The 22,737-nt window shown below is 28.4% G+C and overlaps 2 protein-coding genes across 2 annotated transcripts in view; both read left to right on the forward strand.

Annotated features, from left to right (window-relative positions):
- LOC136983990 (tRNA pseudouridine(38/39) synthase) overlaps nt 1–16,831 on the forward strand; it is a 36,758-nt gene extending 19,927 nt beyond the window's left edge. Inside the window, exons 11-12 of the mRNA XM_067280883.1 lie at nt 1,930–2,063; nt 16,695–16,831. Of these exons, the coding sequence (XP_067136984.1) occupies nt 1,930–2,063; nt 16,695–16,765 (205 nt within the window). The 3' untranslated portion in view covers nt 16,766–16,831. The remainder of the gene's footprint in view (nt 1–1,929; nt 2,064–16,694) is intronic.
- Nucleotides 16,832–19,142: 2,311 nt separating this feature from the next.
- LOC136984074 (pancreatic triacylglycerol lipase-like) lies at nt 19,143–22,737 on the forward strand. The gene is made up of 8 exons (XM_067280999.1): nt 19,143–19,245; nt 20,282–20,736; nt 20,858–21,089; nt 21,168–21,392; nt 21,474–21,698; nt 21,980–22,094; nt 22,272–22,448; nt 22,521–22,737. The coding sequence occupies exons 1-8, from the start codon at nt 19,215–19,217 to the stop codon at nt 22,735–22,737; spliced, it is 1,677 nt and encodes a 558-aa protein (XP_067137100.1). The 5' UTR covers nt 19,143–19,214.

Here is a 22,737-nt window from a genome sequence, read left to right on the forward strand (position 1 = left end):
ACCCTTTGTGCAGCATACCTTTAGTCTGCCTACTGCAAATGGTTGTGTATGCAGACTCAAAATAAGAGAACAGAAGCCTGGAAATGATTCACTCTGATACTAATCTAGCATTAAAACACAAAGATTTATTTAAACTTAAACTATTGACAAATACAGCCATAAACTATTAAAGAACAATTAAACTTTAATATAAATGTTTTGCTGTATGGTAGATATTATTACGAATAATAGAATTCAATAGTATAATTATTATAATAGAATTCAACATGGTATACATGAAATAATAGTGTCGTTAATTTGTTAATGTTATTTATGCTTCGTGAATACATTATACCTATACATTTGTCAGCTTATTTAATCATTTGTTGTTTTTAGAGTGTTTATTATACATCTGTGGTGAAAACAATTTTGTAATTTGATACCAGTCAATGTGAGGAAGGTTTGCCCTCCCACCCATATAAATATAATGTTGTAATTTACACCAACGTATATTCACTGAAGAGGGGTTGGAATAGATTAGACCAACCCGAAATGCATATGATGTAATTCTAAATAAAATCAATTTGCCAATGATATTGCTGTGAGATTGGTCTACTAATAGTTTTTGGATTACAGAGACTAAACTTGTAATAATAACAATTAAACCTATCTCAATGCACCATCTTCCGAAAGAGAGAGTTTACAATCAAATCACACAGGGATAATTTCCTCCAATTAAATTTCTTGACAGAGCAAGAAGGCTTCTTTCAGGCAAGAGAGTCTGTAACATTTCTGTAGATAGATTTTCGTTGGCAGGAGATGTGACATTTCTAGAACAATTTGGGAAGCTGAGCTGGCAGGGATTTCTTGTGCAGGGCAGTGAGAGAACAGACTCACCAAACAAACAATAACCAGACTGAAATTCTCTGACCTTCTCTCACCTTCTTTTTTTTATTCAGTCCCTTTTTCCCATGCATCTGGGTTTGTCTAAATTTGGTAAAATTGGATAGGGAGCAATATTATTATCCAATCCATGATTCTTTTACCAAACTTTTCTGGGTGAGTGAGTAGTCATTCCAGTAAGATGTCAGTTGGAAAGGAAGTGTTATCAGAGATAAAATCTTATGAACTTTCCTGTTTAAATTTGCAAGCTCTGGCTTAGTTTAACTTTTTTATAAATATTGAAATGGCAGCTCTGGACTCTCACAATGACCTTAACAGGAAGTAATGCTGTTGGTATTTACCAATAGCATTACTTTCTGTTAAGATGTAAAAATAAAAAGATGACATTTCATAAATACAATAATAGTCATTTTTCAATAGAATTTACTGTATTAGTTCAGAACATAAACAACTACAGTATACATTGTATTATATTACAAAATGACAAAATTTTGTAACAATGTACTGACAAAATAAAACCATGAAACCATTGAAATTACAAAAACATATTAAAGCCAGATGATCTGCCTAATTATAGCCTGATAATTTGGCAGATCATCTGGCTTTAATAAAAAATCGAATTTATGAAGTTATTTACATATAAAACTACTTTAAATGATGTTTTATTTCACCTTATCATTCAAACAATAATTCCAATTTTGCATCTGTTTTTCAAAATTGCTAGGGGATCTTTCAGATGTATCTTAATAGAGATCAGGAAAAGATAAAAGATTAAAAAGCATTGATAAAAACAGTTATAAAAAGATAAATATTTATTAGAAATAATGAAATTTGATAACTAATTTTTAATATTGTAATTTTTATAATTATAAAACTAACAGTTTAGAAAAGAATGAGTAAAATTTTATTTTAATCAACTTTAGCTAGTTGATAAATGTGATTGATTTATTACTTAAATATATTTTATAATATTTTTTATAACATTATCATAAATCTCTGTGAAAGTATTTATTTATATATTTAACATATAATATATAATTTTTTCAGGAGTACTATTGTTAAAAGAATGATAGAATCATTAGAAAGTAAATTAAATATGCATGTTGAATTTAATACTGGATCTTTAATATCAGGAACATCATCAAGAACTTATACACCATTATTGAAAAGAAATTTTGAAGGTAAACATATTTACTATGTTCTATTTTCCATAAAAATGTTTATATCTGTCAAAAATTAGTTATGTATTCATTTGGTTCATTGGAAATATAGTTGGAAATATAAATAATTCATTGCAGAAAATTTGTTAAAAGATGACCTTGGAACAAGAATGATCCTTGTCAGCAAATCCTAATGAGATAATGAACAAAACTGTTACACAACATTTCCATATTTTTTTTTTTTTTTGCCTAGGATGTAACAACAAATAGGTATTCTTTTGCGTGTGAAGGTATAGGCTTTGACCTTAGTCTGTTTTATCTTTGGAGAATTGGTCCACTGTTTCAAATACGTCCAAGAGATAACATTAGTATCCACTCCAGTATCTAATTTGATTTATTGGGATTCCCGTTTATTTCAATGACTTCTTCCCAGTGTTCATGTGTGACTTCATCCAGCACAACAATTCTATCCAATAGATAACCTTCCTCATCTGAGATGACGGTGGATTTAGGATTATCAATTTCATTTATTTTCTTTGCCTTACACGCTGAAGAAAAATGATTTTTCTTTTTGTATTTAAAACAAAATTTGCCAAAAGCTGGACAGTTTCATACTCATGTATAGGCATTTGTGGCATTTTTTATTCTTGATGTTATTTTTATTCATCATACACATATTCGATTTTTTCAGTTTATCTTTTTGTCTTGGAAACTGACTTTTTACCTTGATCATTGTTATTTCTGTTGCCCTGATTTTAGATAATTGGGATGCTCTTGCCATGTCTATTGCTTTGGCCAATGTTAATGTCGGATCTTGCAGCATTTTATGTCTGATGCTATCATCTTGTGTGCCTAAGACAATTCTGTCTCTTATGAGAGATTCTGTTGGGGTGCCAAAATCACATCCCTGAGCTTTTATACATAGCTCTGTTACAAATTTGTCTATAGTTTGTCCTGGCTTCTGTACAAGCGACAAAAATACATACTTACTATAGATAGTGTTCTTATACGGCTGGAAATGGTTTGTAAATTTAGCTAAGATTTCATCCATTGTCAGATTTGTGCCATTTTCCTCTATATGGAAATTATTTTATATTTCTAAGCCTTTCTCTCCAATAATATGGAGCAGGATAGCTCTCTACTGCAGAATACTATTTGTTGGTAAATCTATAGCCGTTGCATAAATATCAAATCGTTGGTTCCATAAACTCCAATTTTCAGGATTTGATGTATTAATGGAACAAGGTTCCAGGGGAGTTAAATTATTCATCTTGTTTTTTAATTAAATTATATATATATATATATTTCTTCTAGTTTAAAGTAATCATTATATTAATATTACTTATGCAATGAATATTCGGTTACTATTTGGTATTCGACCTATTTTTCACTATTTGGATGAATACCTAAAAACAGGAGTAAGAAATAACAAAAACAGAAAATTAACCATTTTGGTAACTTTTATTAATGCTGAACATACATTTCAAGTTTGCAAAAGCACAATTTTTTGCTTATTTATCTAAAAGATCAAAGGAAAAGTAATATAACTAAGTTATTTTTTTAAGAGATCAATAAAAGGTAACAAATCAAATGAAAAATGCCTACTTATTATGTAGTTTAGTCATCTATATACTCATAAAAGAACAAGTCCTGATAGGATAATTAATGCAGAGCCAAACTACTGGTGCTAGAAACTTAAAAATTTGAGGGTGTGTTCCTTTTGTAAAGTTTAGGCATGCTAAGAAAAGATTTCCCATTTTACAATTATGTGACTCGTAGCCTGGTGATAACAGAGAAAAGAGACAGATAGGACGTTGGTATAAGTCACAGTTAGGATTTCACAGATTTGAGACAGCTTGGTAGCCTGAACAGTCCAGGCTTTTGCCCATGCACACACTAAGTGACTTTCATTACAAGCATTTAGCTTTCCAAAGTCTATGAGAACAATTATTTGGCATTGATGGATGCAAATTTTGTTCCAATAAGCTGCCTCAACTTGTTTGATTATGTTATCAACTCAATTTCATATTTATTTTCACATTTTACTTCACAGTTCTTCTCTGTTGTTTTACCATTATTTACACGTTTAGATCATTTCATTGTTATCCACATTTGATATCATCACTTATCACATACTGCCATGATGCTCATGTCTGTCCGCTACAACTGTCAAAAATTAGCGTGATTGGCAAAGCGTAGTGACAGAGGGCCAATAGAGAGCAGGGTGTGTGATCCTTGCCATAATGTGGTTTGCGCGCCAATTTTCGTACATGCATTAATGAAGCCGAATAGTTTGGTTGAATATTCAGCTATTTGTCCACACTCCTGGCTGAATATACCATTCATTGCAACATTAATTAATATATTAAAGAGACTTTCTGTCTGCCGTAGCATCAACCTTTGAATGAAGTGTCTAATTACTTCTTTAAGCTAGGTGTGTTCATTAAGCCTCATTTCCTTCACTGGTTTAATTATCCGCTGCCACCATGTTTTAAGTGGTTTACTTGGTATTTATACACCCTTTGCGATGTACTTGGTAGCCCCCATGACACAGGAATACAGACACTTACTCTAAATACTTTATTCGGGGACCTTCCTGGACTGGGCGATCTCCACCCTTATAAATTAGTCAGGGCCGTCTGTCTTGCACGCCCTGTGGCGATGACAGCTCCATAACAGGATCTGTATTGCATTAGATTGTTTTTAAGCTTCACATGCTAAGGTTATAACACCAAAAAATGGACTTGGATCACTTTTGCTCTGAGATCACCAAACAGAAAAGTCACTGATAGTAAAAAATAACAAACTCTTGTTCTAAACTGTAATGATGTTTTTATTCTCCATGAAAGTATCCTTGTATGATTTACAGCTATGTTTAGATTAATGAACTTCATTGCAATGAACTTGCTTTTCACTATAGAATATATGCTTGTATTGTACAATACACTGTTTAATTGATAATAAAGTGATATATTTAATGTAGATGTGTCTGCAGTAGTGATGTAACGAATATTCGGTTACTACCCAGTATTTGGCCTATTTTTCACTATTCGGCCGAATACCTAAAAACAGGAGTAAGAAATAACAAAAACACAGTAAATTAATCATTTTGGTAACTTTTATTAATGCTGAACATTAAACTATCATTATTAAAGTTAATAAGAAATAGCATCTAACTCTAGTATTAAATTATTTCGTAGTTAAATAATAATATAGCCTTTATCTAGTCCGATATCTTATGTCATTGATGGCGTGTAGGTTAGAATGTATTGGGCATTAATGTTATTGTTTAGTTAATTATGTTATATTCGTATTTGCGTATATTTTAATATTTATACGATATTTTAAAATGAGTTACGAAATGTTTTATTGAAACTTATCGTATTTAATGAAAGAATTATTTATCTATTTCTAGAAGATGAGTAACTAATATATAATTTATTTTATATATAAAGCAAAGAATGAGCATTTTTCATTATATACAAAAGATAACATTTGAAATCATGTTAATTTTAAAAATATTGACAAAAACAATAGCAACAAAATATCACAAAACTTCACAAATAGAAACTCCCCAATAATATATTTGAACTGTTCCACAACTGGGGAGAAACTAGACCATATTATGTCACCACTAAAGTATATCCTTAGGGTACTATTCAGTCTACAAATACGTAGTAAAAAGAAAATTTTAGTGCTTAATTAAAGAGTTAAAAAGATCGATTGCAAATAAAATAACTTATAAGTTATAACTTACATCTAAATACCAACAACTGCTGAATCATAGTGGGCTATTTATGGCTATTACATAAATTATAAACCAATTTGGCACTAGAGGTAGACATTAGGCTCCATCTCATATTAAGTTTAATAATTATAATTTAATTAATTAATTTAAATAATTTAGACCTAATGGAAGAAAAAATCGTAGTGACAGTGGGCCAATAGAGAGCACGGTGCACAATCTTTGCCATAATGCGGTTTGCGCGCCAATTTTCGTACATAAGTTAATCAAGCCAAATAGTTTGGCTGAATATTCGGCCATTCGGCCACACTTTTGGCCGAATATTCGGTAATTCGGCCACACTTTTGGACCGAATATTCGGTATTCGGTTGAGGCCGATTATACTATTCGTTACATCACTAGTTTGCACTCCTTATAACAGACTTTTGGCTAGTGAAGTTGCAGAAATGAATTAGCATTTTAACCAATTAAAACATTAATATGAAGAATAATATTTTATTATTATTCGTCTTTCAAAATTATGTTATCTATATATATAATCGAGATGAGTTGATAATAACAATAATAATAATAATCAGCACAGAGCCCAAATGGTTAGGAGTTGAAACTTGAAATTTGGTACACAGTTAGGGTACATCACGAGAACGCACACTAAGAAGGGATTTTTCAAAATTCCTCCCCACGGGGCAGAGGGACAGGATTAAGGCTTAACACTTCCATTGTTGATGGAAGTGTTATGTAACAATGGAATTGTTAAGAGAAAGCGACGTGCAAGACGCAGATGCAGTTTTTTCGTTTTTGCGGGAAATTGAACATATTTTTAGACCCATCTAAAAATTCTCTAATTAGTCTGGAAACAGGGGGGCCCAATTCCTGCATTCTGTGAAAATGGGTAAGGTTGACTATAACATAATAATCTTAATCTTCGCTATCGTTACTTTTGCCTGAGCAATGCCAGGCCTACTGCTAGTTTAAAAATATTTTTAAATGTAAAAAAGACATATTTTCAACATTCCATGGAAAAATTTATTGGAGAGAAATTTATATTTTATACAACTTTTTAATATAGAAGTATGAATATATTTTAAATTAAAAATTTATTAAGTACTTAACACTTATATTAAACTTATATTATGAGTTATTATCTTCATAAAGCATCTATTAAAAGAAAAAATGTTGGAAGAATATCTAATATATTTTCCCAAGATACTGAATAATTTATTATGAATTATATAGCATACTGCCATGTTTTAACATAAAATTTAATGTACTTTAAGTATTATTATTGTAGAAAATAGGCTAATTATATACACATTTGATGAATTGCATATGAAATGTACTTTACTGTATAACATGTTAGTATTGAAATTATGTCATTGTATAATAATACCAATGTTAGATATGTTTGAATTTAAAAACTAATAATACTTTAAAAGACATTAACATTACAACTTTTATCAGAAAGCCAGTATGCTGCCAGGCTTTCTGACTGAATATGCTGGCTTTTTTATTCCAAGCAATTTATTGTAATATTTGATAATGAAGATTTTTATCTATTTAGTAATGTCCAAAAGAATAAGCATGAGACAGTTTAAGGCTGTCAAAATGCAGATTTTTTGACAGTCGTAAGGAGAAATCTGTGCTTAGATATAAGTAAAGAATTAAAAATTAACTTGTTAACTCTGTACTTAAAAGTTAGAGTTAAAAAATTTAGTTTTAATTGGCAAAAAACTCAGTCATAAAAAGTTCATTACTTATTCATTATAATATGCTTTTATTGAATGGCATTTCAATAAAAGTTTAATAATAATGTTTTTTATTATTATATTTAATTATAATTATAATTATCCCATAAAAAAACTGATGAAACCAAATTGAAAGGTAAAGATCAGTAAAAATATCTAAATAAAAGAAACTTTTGAAAGTTGCAGCATAAGAATACTGGAAACAGATTTGACAGTAAGACTCAACATGATAATAAATCAGGAAAATAAACATTGTTACAGAAAAAGACTTTGAGCTTTACTTTGCACCTTAAAGTTCCTTCACTAATATTGCTTAAAACTACTCTAATGTTTGGCCAAATTATTGTAGATGCAACAATGTTAAGGCACAAAGTAAAGCTTGAAGACTTTTTCTGTGACAAAGCTTGTTTTCCTGATTTATTATCATGGCAAAATTGCTTCATCCAAAACTTCCTGTAGTTGTAGTGTGTGTAATGTGCATTCTATTCACATGTTGAGTCTTACTGTCAATCTGCTTCCAGTATTCTTATGCAACAACATTTAAAAGTTTCCTTCATTTAAATGTTTTCACTAAGCTTAACTTTTCAACATGGTCACCAGTATTTTTAATGGGATTTCAAGTATTTTTCAGTCATCAATAACTTCATAATAGTTTTCATGATAATTCTATAGTTATCTGACTATAGAATCATCACATGATAGCTTGCAGTAAGTCATGGCGTATAACTGACTGACCAAATAATATGTTAAAATTTAAAAAATAGGATATTATTTTATAAATTCTTTATTTTTTAAATCACTAGGCTTGTATTAATTAATATATCAAAAATAGTCACAAGACATGAAATCACACGATCACATGATAATTCTGTTTTCATATGACATTCATACTAAAAATGACAGGATAGCCTGGTCAATCAGATGATATCTAATTGATCAATAATATGTTAAAAATTTTAAAAAGTGGCTGCTATTTTATAAATTCTCAATATTTTTAAATAAAGCCTTCAAAAGGGCAAATTAGGTGGTGGTCAGCTCAGATACAAGCTATTAAACATGCAGACTCCTAGCTTGTTAATTAAGTAGCTTGGTGTCATTGTACTTTCTCATTGTAAATCTAGGCAACAAAATGCTGATTGTGTAAGTCAAAAACAAAAGAATTTATTCAAAATTTAAGACATTCATAGTTCTCATCATGGACACTGTTTTAAATTTCATCCAAATCAGTTCCTGGTTGTGGCGATATTGAGTCAAAGTTTGTATTTTAACATCAAACATGTGGCAGAACTTTATCATAGAGCATGGTAGTATATAATTATATATAATTAATATGTATGTATTAAATATATAATTTTATATGTATGTATTTCTAGAAATTAATATTTTTGTTTTATATTCAAAAGTATTTGCCATTTACTTACTTACTTATTAACAAAATATATTTTCTCAATTTTAATATTGTGTAAGTTGTTTTGGATAAATAAAAAAAAGATGATAATTTTATTTTAAAACAAATATGATTGTTTTAAAAAATATTAATACTTGATTCTGTCTCAATTATAGTGAGATGAATTATCCATCTTGTAGCTTGTTAATGTAGAGAGTGATAATTATACTAATTTCTGATACTACTGATGTTTTTTGAAAAATGAACTTCTTAATATGGCTAAATAGTAACATTACCTTGGAAAGAATATACATCAAAATACTATATTTTTATTTCCATGGTTAATTAAGTCATAAAAGATTGAACTGCATGTTTGAATTTCAAACTTTCAATTTCTGCAATTGTTATTCTAGTTAGGGTCATGCTGTGCTATGATACAGAGAGGCAGCCACATCAGGCAGCAGCACCATAAGGGGGTGGCATTTCAAAGACTCGTATGGAGAAAATCTACCACAGGGCCCTGATTCTAGTCATTTGGAATATATAAAAGTTCATTTTAAGAAATTCTGTATCATTTTACAATCTTTTGCTAATATAAATTTGATAAATTCTTTTAACTAATATTAATGATACTAATACTTTTTAACTAATTGGTTTTGATACAAGTTGAAAAATCCCAGGGAATTTTTTAGATTTTTTTTATATTTTCTTTTATAATGATTAATATAATGTGCATTATATTATATATTTTCAAAATGACTAAAATTATAAAAATGTGATTTACTGTTTAATATTTTATAAATATAACTTGTCATATATTTAATTAAACTTATCAGTTATCAGTTTTATTAACTTATCAGTTATATACTTTACATGGTATATATTATACATAAACTGTATCAGGAAGAGACAATTAAAACCTAAATAATTTATAATTGTTTTAAGTTTCTACAGCTGCTTGTCTTTGATATAATCTATTGAAACCATCTGTTGCTTATATCTTGAGCTGAATTATTTTTTGGAAGGTCAAAAGTCTGATATATTCATGGTTCTTTTGTATTATTGACATTCAATTATCTGGTTAAAACCTGTAAGACAGGTCTGAACTTTTGGGTAAAATTACCTGTTTGCTATAAATTGTTTCATTAAAATGTAAAATTTTTGATGTTTTTTTTTAACTTGTTTTCAAGAAATATTATTTTCACTTAATTAGCATAGTAATGTGTAAAAGTTATTTATAAAATTCCGAAAAGATATTTGTATGATGTTCTTATAAAACTGGATCTTTTCGTGTGTTTTTAACAAAAGCTAAGTATCAATAGATTATCATTATAATTAGCAAATGCCAATTTTATATGGCATAGCCGATTATCAGATATAAAATTAATAAGATTTTGAAATATATACATTATAATACCACGATATTGACGACATAATAGGAGAGGACACTGAAATGTGTTTCTACAATAAGCATTCTTTCCTCATCGGATGATCTCGTAGGATTCCATGAAACGAATATTTGTTTTGTGAAAGACAATTATTTTATTTTAATGATGAAATTCGATTAATTGAAATTGCTTTTGCACGTTTTTACAAACTGCTTTCAATTGATTTACCAACTGTTAAGCTTACATCCAGGGTGTTAAAATAAATGCATTCGGAATTTATATGGTAGATAGTACACTTTATCATACTGAGTAAAAACTTTACCTAAAAAAAGTGAAAAAAAAACTCGTCCGTTTTTGAGACAAAGAGACAGAAACCTGGAATTTTTGAAAGTTTACGACTCTAACTAAGATGATGGGTGTAGGACACGTGGAATACTTCTGTAAATATGGATGAGGTAGAAACTTGGCAAAATTATCCTATCATTTCACGTCGCACAAGACACGTAGAATCCAATAAATCAGTCATGATACTAACATGCAAAATTGTTAATAATATTTCAGTATGGTGCGTACCATCTACCTTATAAATGCTGAGTGCTTTTTATTTAACATCTTGTATAATAATTTTGTTCTACGCCTTCGTTGTATTATAAATAACTTCAAAACCGACAACTGGATGTTAGGATTGTTTCTTCCTTGATCATAAAACAACTATTTTTTATTTTGTCTAAGATTTCAGTTATTCGTGTAGATTGTCTTTCGACCGAAAAAGTTCCTCTGAAAAGAAAAATGAATTCAAATAAAAATTGGAAGTGGAAATGATCATAGAGAAAAAATATTTTTTATGACTTAAAATAACGTAAAGACTTTTACTAAAAGTCTGATAAAGATAATATTAATGTCATCAGTAGACCGGTTTTAAGATGTTTGATAAAGGACCACGAAAAACAGTCATAAACTAAGTGCAAGCAGTAGACTTAGTTAATGAATTAGATGTTTGGCTTTTAAAATAATGAATTACATAGCCTATATTTATTTATTAGACATTTACTGATGAAGTATGTTCTATCTTCTTTTCTTTGTTTTTTTTTTATTATTTTGTACCGGTATTACAGACGATTTGAAAATATCGCTAACCGGATTAATAAATCCGTCGACTTGTTAATTTATTTTAAATGATTTTTATGCTATTTAGATTGAGCAATCTAAACTGTTTCTTTATTGAATACTGACTATTATTCCTTTTTTTTCTTTATAAATCATTTGATACCGAAATAAAACCTGTCAATTTTTATATGTATAGCCTGTATATTCTGTATAATAATAGACTATTAGTTAAAGTCACTTGCCTGAAGAATTCTCACAGAAACTTATATTTGCATGAAAATCTAAGAAATTTTTATGAAATTCCTGGATTTCCGTCAAACAAAGTTTTCTAATAAATGTTTCTTAGCGAAATATTATCTTTAAATCATTAAAATCTATCTAATACAGTCCGTTATTTAACATTTTGTCCAAAAAATAAGAACAGTTTGAGTAATGTAGGCCAGGGATGGCGAACCTATGGCACGCGTGCCCAAAGTGGCACGTAGGAGAAATCATCTGGCATGTAATGTATCATATGATTTCTGTCTTTTTCAATCATCCTTTCTGTTTATCACCTGATCATCTTTTTTTCAATCAGATTTTTTACATTTATTCGAATTAAAGCTTATTCGTTTAATTTCTTTAAATATCATTATTCGAAGTCTAGACATTGGCACGCATTAACATCTTTAAAGCTAAGTATGCTTACAATATGGCACGCATAACATCTTAAAAGCTACAGCTATGCTTACAATATGGCACGCATTAACATCTTTAAAGCTAAGTATGCTTATAATATGGCACGCGGACTCGAAAAGGTTCGCCATCCCTGATGTAGGCTAATTACGGATTCATTTCACGAACTTTTTTCCGCTACTATATCGCGATCACATTTTTATCTAATGATATACAGGTTGACCCAGACCCCTTTCAAAATGAAGGGAAGTGAATTTCATCAAAAATCCTAAAACATTTTATAATTAAATCGGATACGCTCTATCGAATGGTGATATTTTCAACTTCCGATACTGGCTGGAAATGGGTTATCTAGGCCGAAAGTTGAATTTTCTTTAAATGGAACGTGATATTTTTTAATTTGGATTCGAATTAAACGCAAAATATTGAGATAATATTTATCTTGAACATTTTTTTTTTTTCTGAAAACGTCTGCATCAACCATAAAATAGTCTGAAATGATGAACTCTTCTTGGCAAATCCTTATTACCAGTCATTTTGTAGTGATATTTTTCAGCTGGATGGATATTCAATGTCAACAAATACAAACATTACGCTTGTGTTTACCTTTTCAGGTTAATGTTACCCTAGGTATACAAAATGGCGGCTCGTCTCTGATTCCAGCAAGGAAACAGTGGGATGCACGTTCTAACCTAACCTAACCTATTCTAATAATTTGGTTGCTAATAATTATGGTAATTTATTAGAATAGGTTATTTAATAGAATTTAAAACAATGAATTATTTAACAGATATTGTGTGTTGCACAAAATTTTAATCACAGAAAAGTTCTTGTTTTCTGTCAACCCACGCATTCCTTGTGGATAATCAAATAGCCAATCTCTTTTTTTGGCTAATGCCTTTACAGCTTTTTTGAAGGATTCTGCCATCACCATTTTTTTTTTTTTTTATTCAGCATTCATGATTGAAAACAAAGATTGAGAAAGATGTCATAGGTATCAAATTGACAGCTTTCTTCCTTATCCTTCTTTTGTTTTCAGTTATGCTCAATGCAGTGTACCAGATTACATTGGTTCTCTTTTGTAAGAAAATTATTTTTTCTACAAAACAGAAAAAATTATTGTGATAATTGTGATTTAAATTTAGGCAAAATTTACTGATTAATAGATACAATATCAAATTTAATGGCAAATTTACTAATTATTAAAAAAAGAAATTTATTAACAGAAAATGACGATGCAAGGAAGAAGACAAACACGTAAACATATATGATCCTCTCAAACAACTACGTAACTGTTAAATATTACATGTTTTTACAACAGAATATGCTGATGAAAACCATCTATTAATTAATGGAGTAACTAGCGGTTAGGCTGTATAGGATAATTTGATCTTATTACAAAACTTTAAACTCTTTGCAAATTAATTACTTTTCTTCAATAAAATAAATATTTATTTTTAAATATGGTGTAAGAAGTGAAAACACAAAAAAAATTAGAAACTATAGTAATTACATAAGCATAGTAATCAATGTCTAATGACATTTTATATAAACTTTGAGTAATAAATACAGTAAATAAATAATTACTAAGTTATTAAAATGTAATGTAATGTTTTTATCTTGAATTCTTACACTTCAAAAGAATTTAATGAATTCTAGAAACATTACATAAGTATTAAATATTTCCTTAGATACAAAATGTTTAAATAAAGAAAATTTTCAAATTTCTATTTTAAAATACTTTAAATTTAATAAATTAGTCTGAAAAAGGAAAACTTTTTGTGTTTGAAATAAAGATCAGCTTGATTTAAATTACCTAACAAAAAATAAAGAAAAATTTGCACTGGAATTATAACCGGATGGAGAAGTTGATGTTTAAGTTATGTGATAAAAGAAGGAACAGATTAGTCTGGATTCTCCTGGAGAAGAAGAAAAAGAAAAAATACATTAAACTGTTTTCCACAAATTGTTAGTATCACAATATATTTGAAAACACTGAATAAAACAATAATACAGTTAATTTACAGCAGGAAGTTCTCACATAAGCATCAAGCATTGAGAGAGATCTTATTTACTTATTTATGTAACATCCTATTAATTAAATTCTTTGCGGTTAATAGTATGAAAACAAAATTTTGCAAAATATGATTTTAAAATTTAGTTATTAGTTATATTTATAAATCATTTATATACTTTATCTATTAACTATGAAGTTTATAAGACATGTTCCATTGAAATTCATATTTTTAATGTATTGGAATAAGTTTTGAAAATAATGTAAAAATTACATAAATTTTGAATAAACTTTTGACTTATACATTGACTAAATGATTTCATCTCCAAGAAAATTTCAACTAGGTCTATTTACAATTTTCATAAAATTAAAAGAGTGTCCATTGTTTTGCTCTTTATCACAAACCAGTTAGTGATTACATTGGACATTGTACTAGCCTAGCATGTAATGTTATCATCAGCAGATTAATATATTATATTTTCTTTTCAATGGAAATTTTACAGATTCACATTATTTACTGGTATCTAAATAATGTTGATGTTAGAATTTGAATATGGTAATTAGAAATGTCATGAAAATTGTTAGTAAAGAGTGTAAACTGTACAATAGTTTCAGTTAATGTATTGACCGAACTGCTTTGAAAACTTGATAGTTATAAACCAGTTCAGTTAACTGGTAGTCTATGGCCTAGCTTTTTATGAGTCAATAATAGTTTGGAATTGTTTAACTAGTTTTTCCCATCTTTAAATTTAATGCTTTATTTTTAGTAAAATTAAGAAATACAATGTTTAAATCTACTATACTTGAGAATACGATGATTTTGTAGCAATATATCTACCTACATTTGGAATATTAAATGAAGAGATTTTGTTTTTTATTCAATTATTAACATAATAATATTATGCACTTACAAACTCAAATTTTTCATTTTTAAGAAATCTCTGCGTATTATTAAGCAATTACAATATAAGGATTTAAACTAATAAATTACTTCTTATAAACTACAATTAATAAATACTTATTCTTTGTATACATATATGAAAGAGTACTGTTTTCATCTAGAAGCCACTAAGAGAATCAATGTTATGGATTATTTATTAAATTATATATGTTTTACAGTTAATCTAAATAAATCTTTTATAAACCTATTTATTGATTTAAAACCTAAGATTATGAAATAATGCTTTATACACATTACATATTGGTTGTCTCCACTGTTGTCTCCATAATTGTTAAATTACGTAAACAATGCTACAAAATAGTGTTGTTTATGGTAATTTAACATATTTTTTATATTTCTATTAGAAGAAAAATTGAAATGAAGAATCCAAAATTAAAAATGTGTGTTCATACTCCTGTTAAATATTGGACATATATTTCTAAATTAATTCGTCATTAAAAATTTTAGAAACTTCCTATCATTTCTCAATATTTAATATTATGTAGAGATTTTCAAAATTTAAACAGTGATTGAAGATATATTGAAAAATGCCTGTTTAATTACATAAATAAATTATTCTTTGCTTAGATGATCAATAGATTTTGAAAGATTTTATGACTTTATTTCAAAATAAATTTTTATAAATTATCAAAAAATATAAAATTATGCATAAATCTAAAAGAAATTGTTGTGAAGAATATAAAATAGATGCAAGTTATAAAATAGTTTTCAAGCTTTCCTATATAAAATTCTAGAAAAATCTTATTGAACGATAAACTTTGGAAAACGATATCAATAAACTCAAGCAATGGGGTATGACTAATTTAGAAATGCATGTCATTTGCAGATAAGGAATTTAATTTAAATTTAAAAAAAAATAGAAAAATTTGAACTAAAATAACAATGTTTTCAGTTTTAGAAATAATTCAAATGTACTTGGAATATAATTGAGCAGTTAAACTGTTGTTATGAATTAACTGTTGCAAGATGTAATGACTTGTTACATAAATTTTTCACATATATTTTGACTAATCATTTAATAAACATTTTTCAATAAATATATTATAGAGAAGGTATTTTTAATATTTAAATTGAAACAATTTAAAGATTAATTTGTAATTGAAGAAGGTAAATTTTTAAAGAAAGAAAGAAACAGTAAGAAAGGGTACTTGTATTTAGATAAATTAGATAAATATCTTTAAAAGTCAATAATTGAAAAAATTGTTTTCAAGTAATAATTTGAGAAAGGTAAATAAATAAAATAAAATAGAAGATAAAATATAGCACTTACACATATGATAGAACTAATATGAAGACTAACTGTGGATAGAATTAAAGAAGAAAAATAATAATGAATTAATATGGATATGCAAATCTTAAATGGTTTAAGTTATTTATAAAATATTACTATTTTAATTTTGATATAAAGAACTCATGAAAGATACTATAAGAATTCAAACAGAGAAAGAAAATAGTTTATGTAATTATTTATTATTATTAATAATTATATTTATGGTAAATATTTTTTATAATTGTAAATAAAACTAATCATTTATTTCTGCTAATAAGTAACAATACTTGATGTATTTAAAAATATTACAAAGATTTACAGATTTTTTATTAATTTCTTTAATAATTATTATTATTTTAGAAACACTTGAAGAAAAACTTGAAAAGATGAATAAAAAGAAGAAAATACGTGAAGCTCTGCAAGGCACATAATCTTATTAGTTTATTAAATTTATTTACAATGTATTTATGTGTATTAAAATATTTACTTTATCTAAACAGTTTCTGTTGCATATTTTTTTAAATTATAAACAAATTTAATATGTTTATGTTCAATATTCAGAATTTTAAAAGGTGAAAACCTTATATACTTTGTAAAATGTTATAAAAAAAACAGTTTATTTGAAATTTGGGATTTCATATAACAATTTAAGTTTAGAAAAATTATGAAAATTAGATTTAATATTAAAAATAAATAATTTATTATATATTGAAATTGTTTCAGGCAAAATATCTGCCTCATTTTATTAATATATTCTATACAATATAAGTTACTAGTCACATTTATCCTTCTAACAAAAATAATGTTGTAAAGTAAGTTAATTTTTCACTTTTTATTGGACATCTTGAAGTGTATGACCTTTATAAAATAGTTTGCATGCATAATATATTGCATTTTTATTTTATGAAACAATACATAAAAACTATAGAATATTGATAAAAATATTTGTTAATTTATTAAATAAGTTAAAGAATTCTTTTTAAACTCAAATTGTAAATAAGTGCAAAATTTATAAAGTTAGTTTTTTAATGATTTAATATATTTTTTAAGATTATCCCATGCACTAAAGCAAAAAATTATACTTTGTCCTTGATATCATAGTTATTATAGATGGAATTCTGATAAAACTAATATAAGCAATTTGAATTATTAAATAATGGATTACATTCAAAAATAATTCAAGTTTAATATTTTTATATATAATTATCTTCAAAAATTATCTAAAATTACTTTTTTTTCTTTTAAATGCCCTTTGAACATGGATAACAGTCTGAATAAAGTACTCAGCCTATATATATTATCAAGTTCTTGGAATTAACGATAAAAATTTTATTTATAGTCAAAATGCTGCTAAAATTAATATCCCGAAGGAAACTACTAACAAAAAATATATATATAACATATAATATATCCATCATAAACTTTGGAATTTTTATAATAGAGTTTTGATGGATCAAGATGAACTGTAATTATTAAACCAGTAAAATCCAAAAACAGTACTTCCGGACTTATGTTTAGCTTAAGGTTAACAAGTCAACCGAACCAATTTGCTTTTACAATTTTACTTCATTGCCTTTTTTTCCCCTCTTACTAAATGGCTAGTGCATTTACTCCATATAATCACACACAAAACAATTTATCCTCAGGTAAAATTCATGACCGAGCTTTCAACAAAACAATATACATTTTAAATTCGTCAATGACCTTATCTGGATAAACTTTAGAGAAAAAAAAAATTAACTTCCTCTTAATGTATGAGAAAAATTCAGAAATTTATTTTTTCATATTAGATATTTTATAAACGTGCATTGACACGGTAAGCGATTACATTTTTAATTGTTTATTTAAGAAGTAATCAGTCACGGAAGATTACATCATTATTTTATCGTCTAAATATTATATCGAAACGATTAAACAATTGATTAATCATTATCTAATATGTGATGAAGGCGAAGAGGGATTAGAAATGAAGCAAAAACTCCGTTTTTTCGATATTTATGTTGAGATATTAAAAGCCAAAAAACTTGACATTTAAACTGTGACGCGTTATCATATGGGCAAAAAAGGCAATTGCCTGAGGCCCCCACTAACGGGGCCCCAAAACAGTCTATTTCCCCGAAGAAAAGTGTCTGAAGTCAATACTACATGGGGGAGCCCCCTAATTCAAATTCGCCCGGGCCCCACGAAACTATAACGCGCTACTGCATTGACAAAAATATGGAAAAGTTAAATTTTTCGGTTTTAAACTATACTTTTCTCCTTTTTAAATACGCCAATTTAGAATTAATTTAATTTAAAATAATATCTTGAGTTTATAAATAAAGCAAAAAATAAAAATTATAATTAATTTGCTGAGATCCGCATTTTAACATGTAATCTACGGACATTTTAACATATCCTTATGTTATCGATCTTGATTTTAGATATATAAATCACATCTTTTCGTATGAAAAACTCGGTAATATGTACTTTTTTTATGAACCCTTTTTTAAATCCCGTTTCGGCTGATAGATCCGGAACCCGCAAAGTACCGTACGTAAACAAAATTATTTAAATGCAAATACAATTTTTTAAATCGTACTAAGCCGAATAGTCGCTTTTTTTTTTTATGGTCCGTATAATGTGCTGAACAGATGATGTTCCCGCATTTCCGATCACGTGAATAAAATGGCTAGAAGCAATTGGAGGAGGGGAAAAAAAGTCACTTCCTGTTTCCTGTCAGAATGACCTGCGCGCTACAAAGACAGCACTTCTCTTTATTGCTATAGAAGCATCAATAGCGAGCACATGGTACATCGCATCACTTATAATGGACCTTAAATAAGGCGAAATCATTATTTGCGTGACATAAAATATATGTAAAGATCTCATTCCCAAATAATGCTATATTTACGTTTGATATTATTATCAGGTAAGTGTTTTTATTTTTATTTTTATAAGTTAATTTAAAATAAATTGCTTTTAAACTTTATGTACACCATTGGATGTATTCGTGATGTGCCCAGTATGGTCTTGTTTATATAAGAATTTATTTATTTCGCTCGGTTGTCAATCCGTTATAAAAGATTGACCATAAAGTCAGGTAAAAGTACCTGTGTAAGTGGAAATGTGACCTGTGTTGTAACAAATGTCAGTGACCCTGAACCACTTAATCTTATCTTTTGTGAGGTCAAGTGATTGTGACCGTGACTGAAGGTGGTGTAAAAAGGTTCAACAGATGAATTATGAATGAAACTAAAATTACATTTTCCTCTTCTATAATCATTATAGGGAAAGTACGGGGTTTATTTATATTCTATCTTTATTCCTTACCGGAAAGAAAAATAATCTTTTCATTATCATCATCGTGATTTAGAACCGCTTTATCGATTCTACTTTAAACTTTGTTCATTGAATAAATGTACAAAAGTCAAATGAAAATTATCTTAATTTGTAATAATAATAAATTATTATCGAGATTAACAAGGTCAGTTTGAAGTTATTCCTAAAGTAACCTAAATTTTTTAAAATTTTATGACGCACTAAACAGGTCTGAGTATGTAACATCCTGTTCCAATTAATTCCCCACAAAATGATTAGTAATATCCAACTATAAATTTGCATAGAGAATATTAACATTGAAAAAAAAAGGAAATCGGCTCTTCAAACTGGTGTTGTAATTATTATTTTTAAAATGATTGGCCCAGATAGTTAGGTGGGTCGGGTTATCAGATTTTGAGAAAAGATGGAATTCTTCTAGGTCAAACGGTCATTGATTGATAACAAAGCACAATATCAAGTGCGAAAGAGTTATCAGTTCGAAACGTATTCTTTTATCTTTCTATAATGCTTTCTTATTAAATGAGTTTTGGTGCCATCACTCATCAATAAACATTCGGGTCTGAAAGAAAAATTAGAGCGAACCAATCGTAATTATCTAATTTTTAAAATTATTATTATTATTATAGCTACTGTTTACACAACGTTATCTTTCTACCAATATCCTCTGTTTAAAAATTTGGATGATGACGAGCCAAGCGATTATGAAGTTTGGAAAGCGATCTTCACCTCACTAGCTAGATGGAGGGAGATGAAGAAGAAAAAGGCACAAAGACCTCATCATCATATCCAAAGAAGATCAGAAGGACGAGTTTGTTATAGTAAAGTTGGATGTTTTCAAGATGACGGCGCATTTGATTATTTAAATACTTTGCCCGCTTCACCTGATGCTGTTGGCACGAAATTTATACTCCATACGCGAAAAAATGCCATAGAAGGTGACTTACTTCACTATAATGACAGTTCTTCTTTATATTTTTCTCATTTCAACGGGAGTAATCCTATTAAGATAATTATACATGGATTTGGTAGCAGTTCGAGAAGAGCTTGGGTGAAACAGATGACCGAAGCTCTCCTGTTTGTTGTAAGTTAATTCGTAGTTGTAACTAGTAATAAATTACAATTAAATCGTTTTTATCGAGATATCCTGTTTCCTTACATGTTTATTAAGAGGAAAGCTGATGGTAAACATGCTACATCCACAGGAAGATGTAAATGTCATCGTGGTCGATTGGGAGAAAGGATGCGCCCTTCCAAACTACGTTCAAGCAGCAGCTAATTGTCAGTTGGTTGGTAAAGAAATTGCATTACTCATCAAGATGATTAATTACGAAAGAGGCACAACGAATCAAGACTATCACCTAATCGGATTCTCTTTGGGAGCTCACGTTGCAGGATTCGCAGGAAGAGAGTTGAAGCATCTCAAGAGGATCACTGGTAAACTTCCAAAAACATATGAGAATTCTATATAATTAAAGACATTTTTCAGAAGTTTTAAATTAAGTTTTATTCTAGGTTTAGATCCTGCTTCGCCCCTGTTTGAAGGGTATAGTGCAAAGGTGAGACTAGATCCATCCGACGCAGATTACATAGATGTAATTCACTCCAATGGAAATAGTTTCTTGAAAGGCGGTCTTGGTTCTTTCGAACCAATGGGGCATGCAGATTTCTATCCAAACGGTGGAAGAATACAAGTCGGTTGCAATAACATCTTTATTGGAGCCATATCTGATATTTTCTGTATGTTTATGACAAATAAATACATTAAATTTTACAATATGAGTAGTAATTTCTTTATAACTTTTGTATAAATATTTGTAGATGGAAATTGGCAAAGTTTATGTAATCACAGAAGAGCTTTCCGTTTCTTCATCGATTCCATACTTCCTGGATGTATTTTTACCGCATTTAACTGTGAAAGCTTCGAAAAATTTATTTCGGGTCAGTGCATTCCTTGTTCCGGTGATGGATGTGGACAAATGGGATATCATGCAAAAGGAAGAGGAAAATTTTACCTTGTGACTAGAGAAACTGAACCATTTTGCGGTAAGTGAATGGCAAAATTCTAATTTTGCTTTATATACATTATTTATCGGCGGTTTTTTTTTTCATATACGGCAGAAATAAATTTCTAGATTTTTCAATCTTATAGATGAATATAGAATTTCGAATCTGGAAAAACTATAATTAATTGAAACTAGTGAATTTTAATAAACTATGCATAATTTAAAGAAAATAAAATTTACTATATTATAAAAGATATAGAATTATAAGTTTCTATTATATGTAATGTATATTTAATGTAGTTAAAAATTTATAACTTTCAGCCAATCAATATAAAGTATCAATGATGAATAGTCAAGGACAAGGCAAAACGTGGGGAAAGTTTGAAATTACTTTAATTTCTAAAGACAGCAGCAATGAAACTTTTGTTCTATCTCAGTAAGTAACATATTCATTTTCCACATCAGAATCAACTATGCCATTATTAATTTTTTTATGGCTATTGTTTCTGGTTTTTTACTAAACGCAATAGGAAAAAAACTTCTTTGGTATTCAAAATTCATTTCTTTTATTTCGATCGATAGCAAGTAATTTTAAAGATTTACATAATCTTAGCGAATCCCAAGAAATAATGGATACCCAAGTGATACAAGGATTGATAGTAGCGCATCCGAAAATACGCAATTTAACTCAATTTACAATTAAATATACCAAGTATCGAGGATGGATATATAACGGATTAGACGAATGGATGTTAGACAAAATATTGATTCATGACAGTTATGGACAGAAGTAAGTTGTGAATAAATTAATCTAGAATTAAATTTTTGCTACTGAGTTTATTCTTCCTTTCTTTCTTTTTAGATATTCTTATTGTGGACTCAGCACAATTATCAAAGATGGTGAATCAAAAACATTGCCACTGACAATAGATGACTGTCAATTGAAACCTCCTTTAGAAAGAACAGCCAGATTGATCTGGGAAGTTGTAAGCGATGCGGTTGTAAGTCCTCATCCGAGACCACCAACCGTTTTATGGAAGTTTATGCTGGACGAAAATGGAGAATGGCAAAAATTATGA

The sequence above is a fragment of the Centruroides vittatus genome, unplaced genomic scaffold (assembly GCF_030686945.1).
Source record: "Centruroides vittatus isolate TY-2023 unplaced genomic scaffold, ASM3068694v2 contig_900, whole genome shotgun sequence".
NCBI lineage: Eukaryota > Metazoa > Arthropoda > Arachnida > Scorpiones > Buthidae > Centruroides > Centruroides vittatus.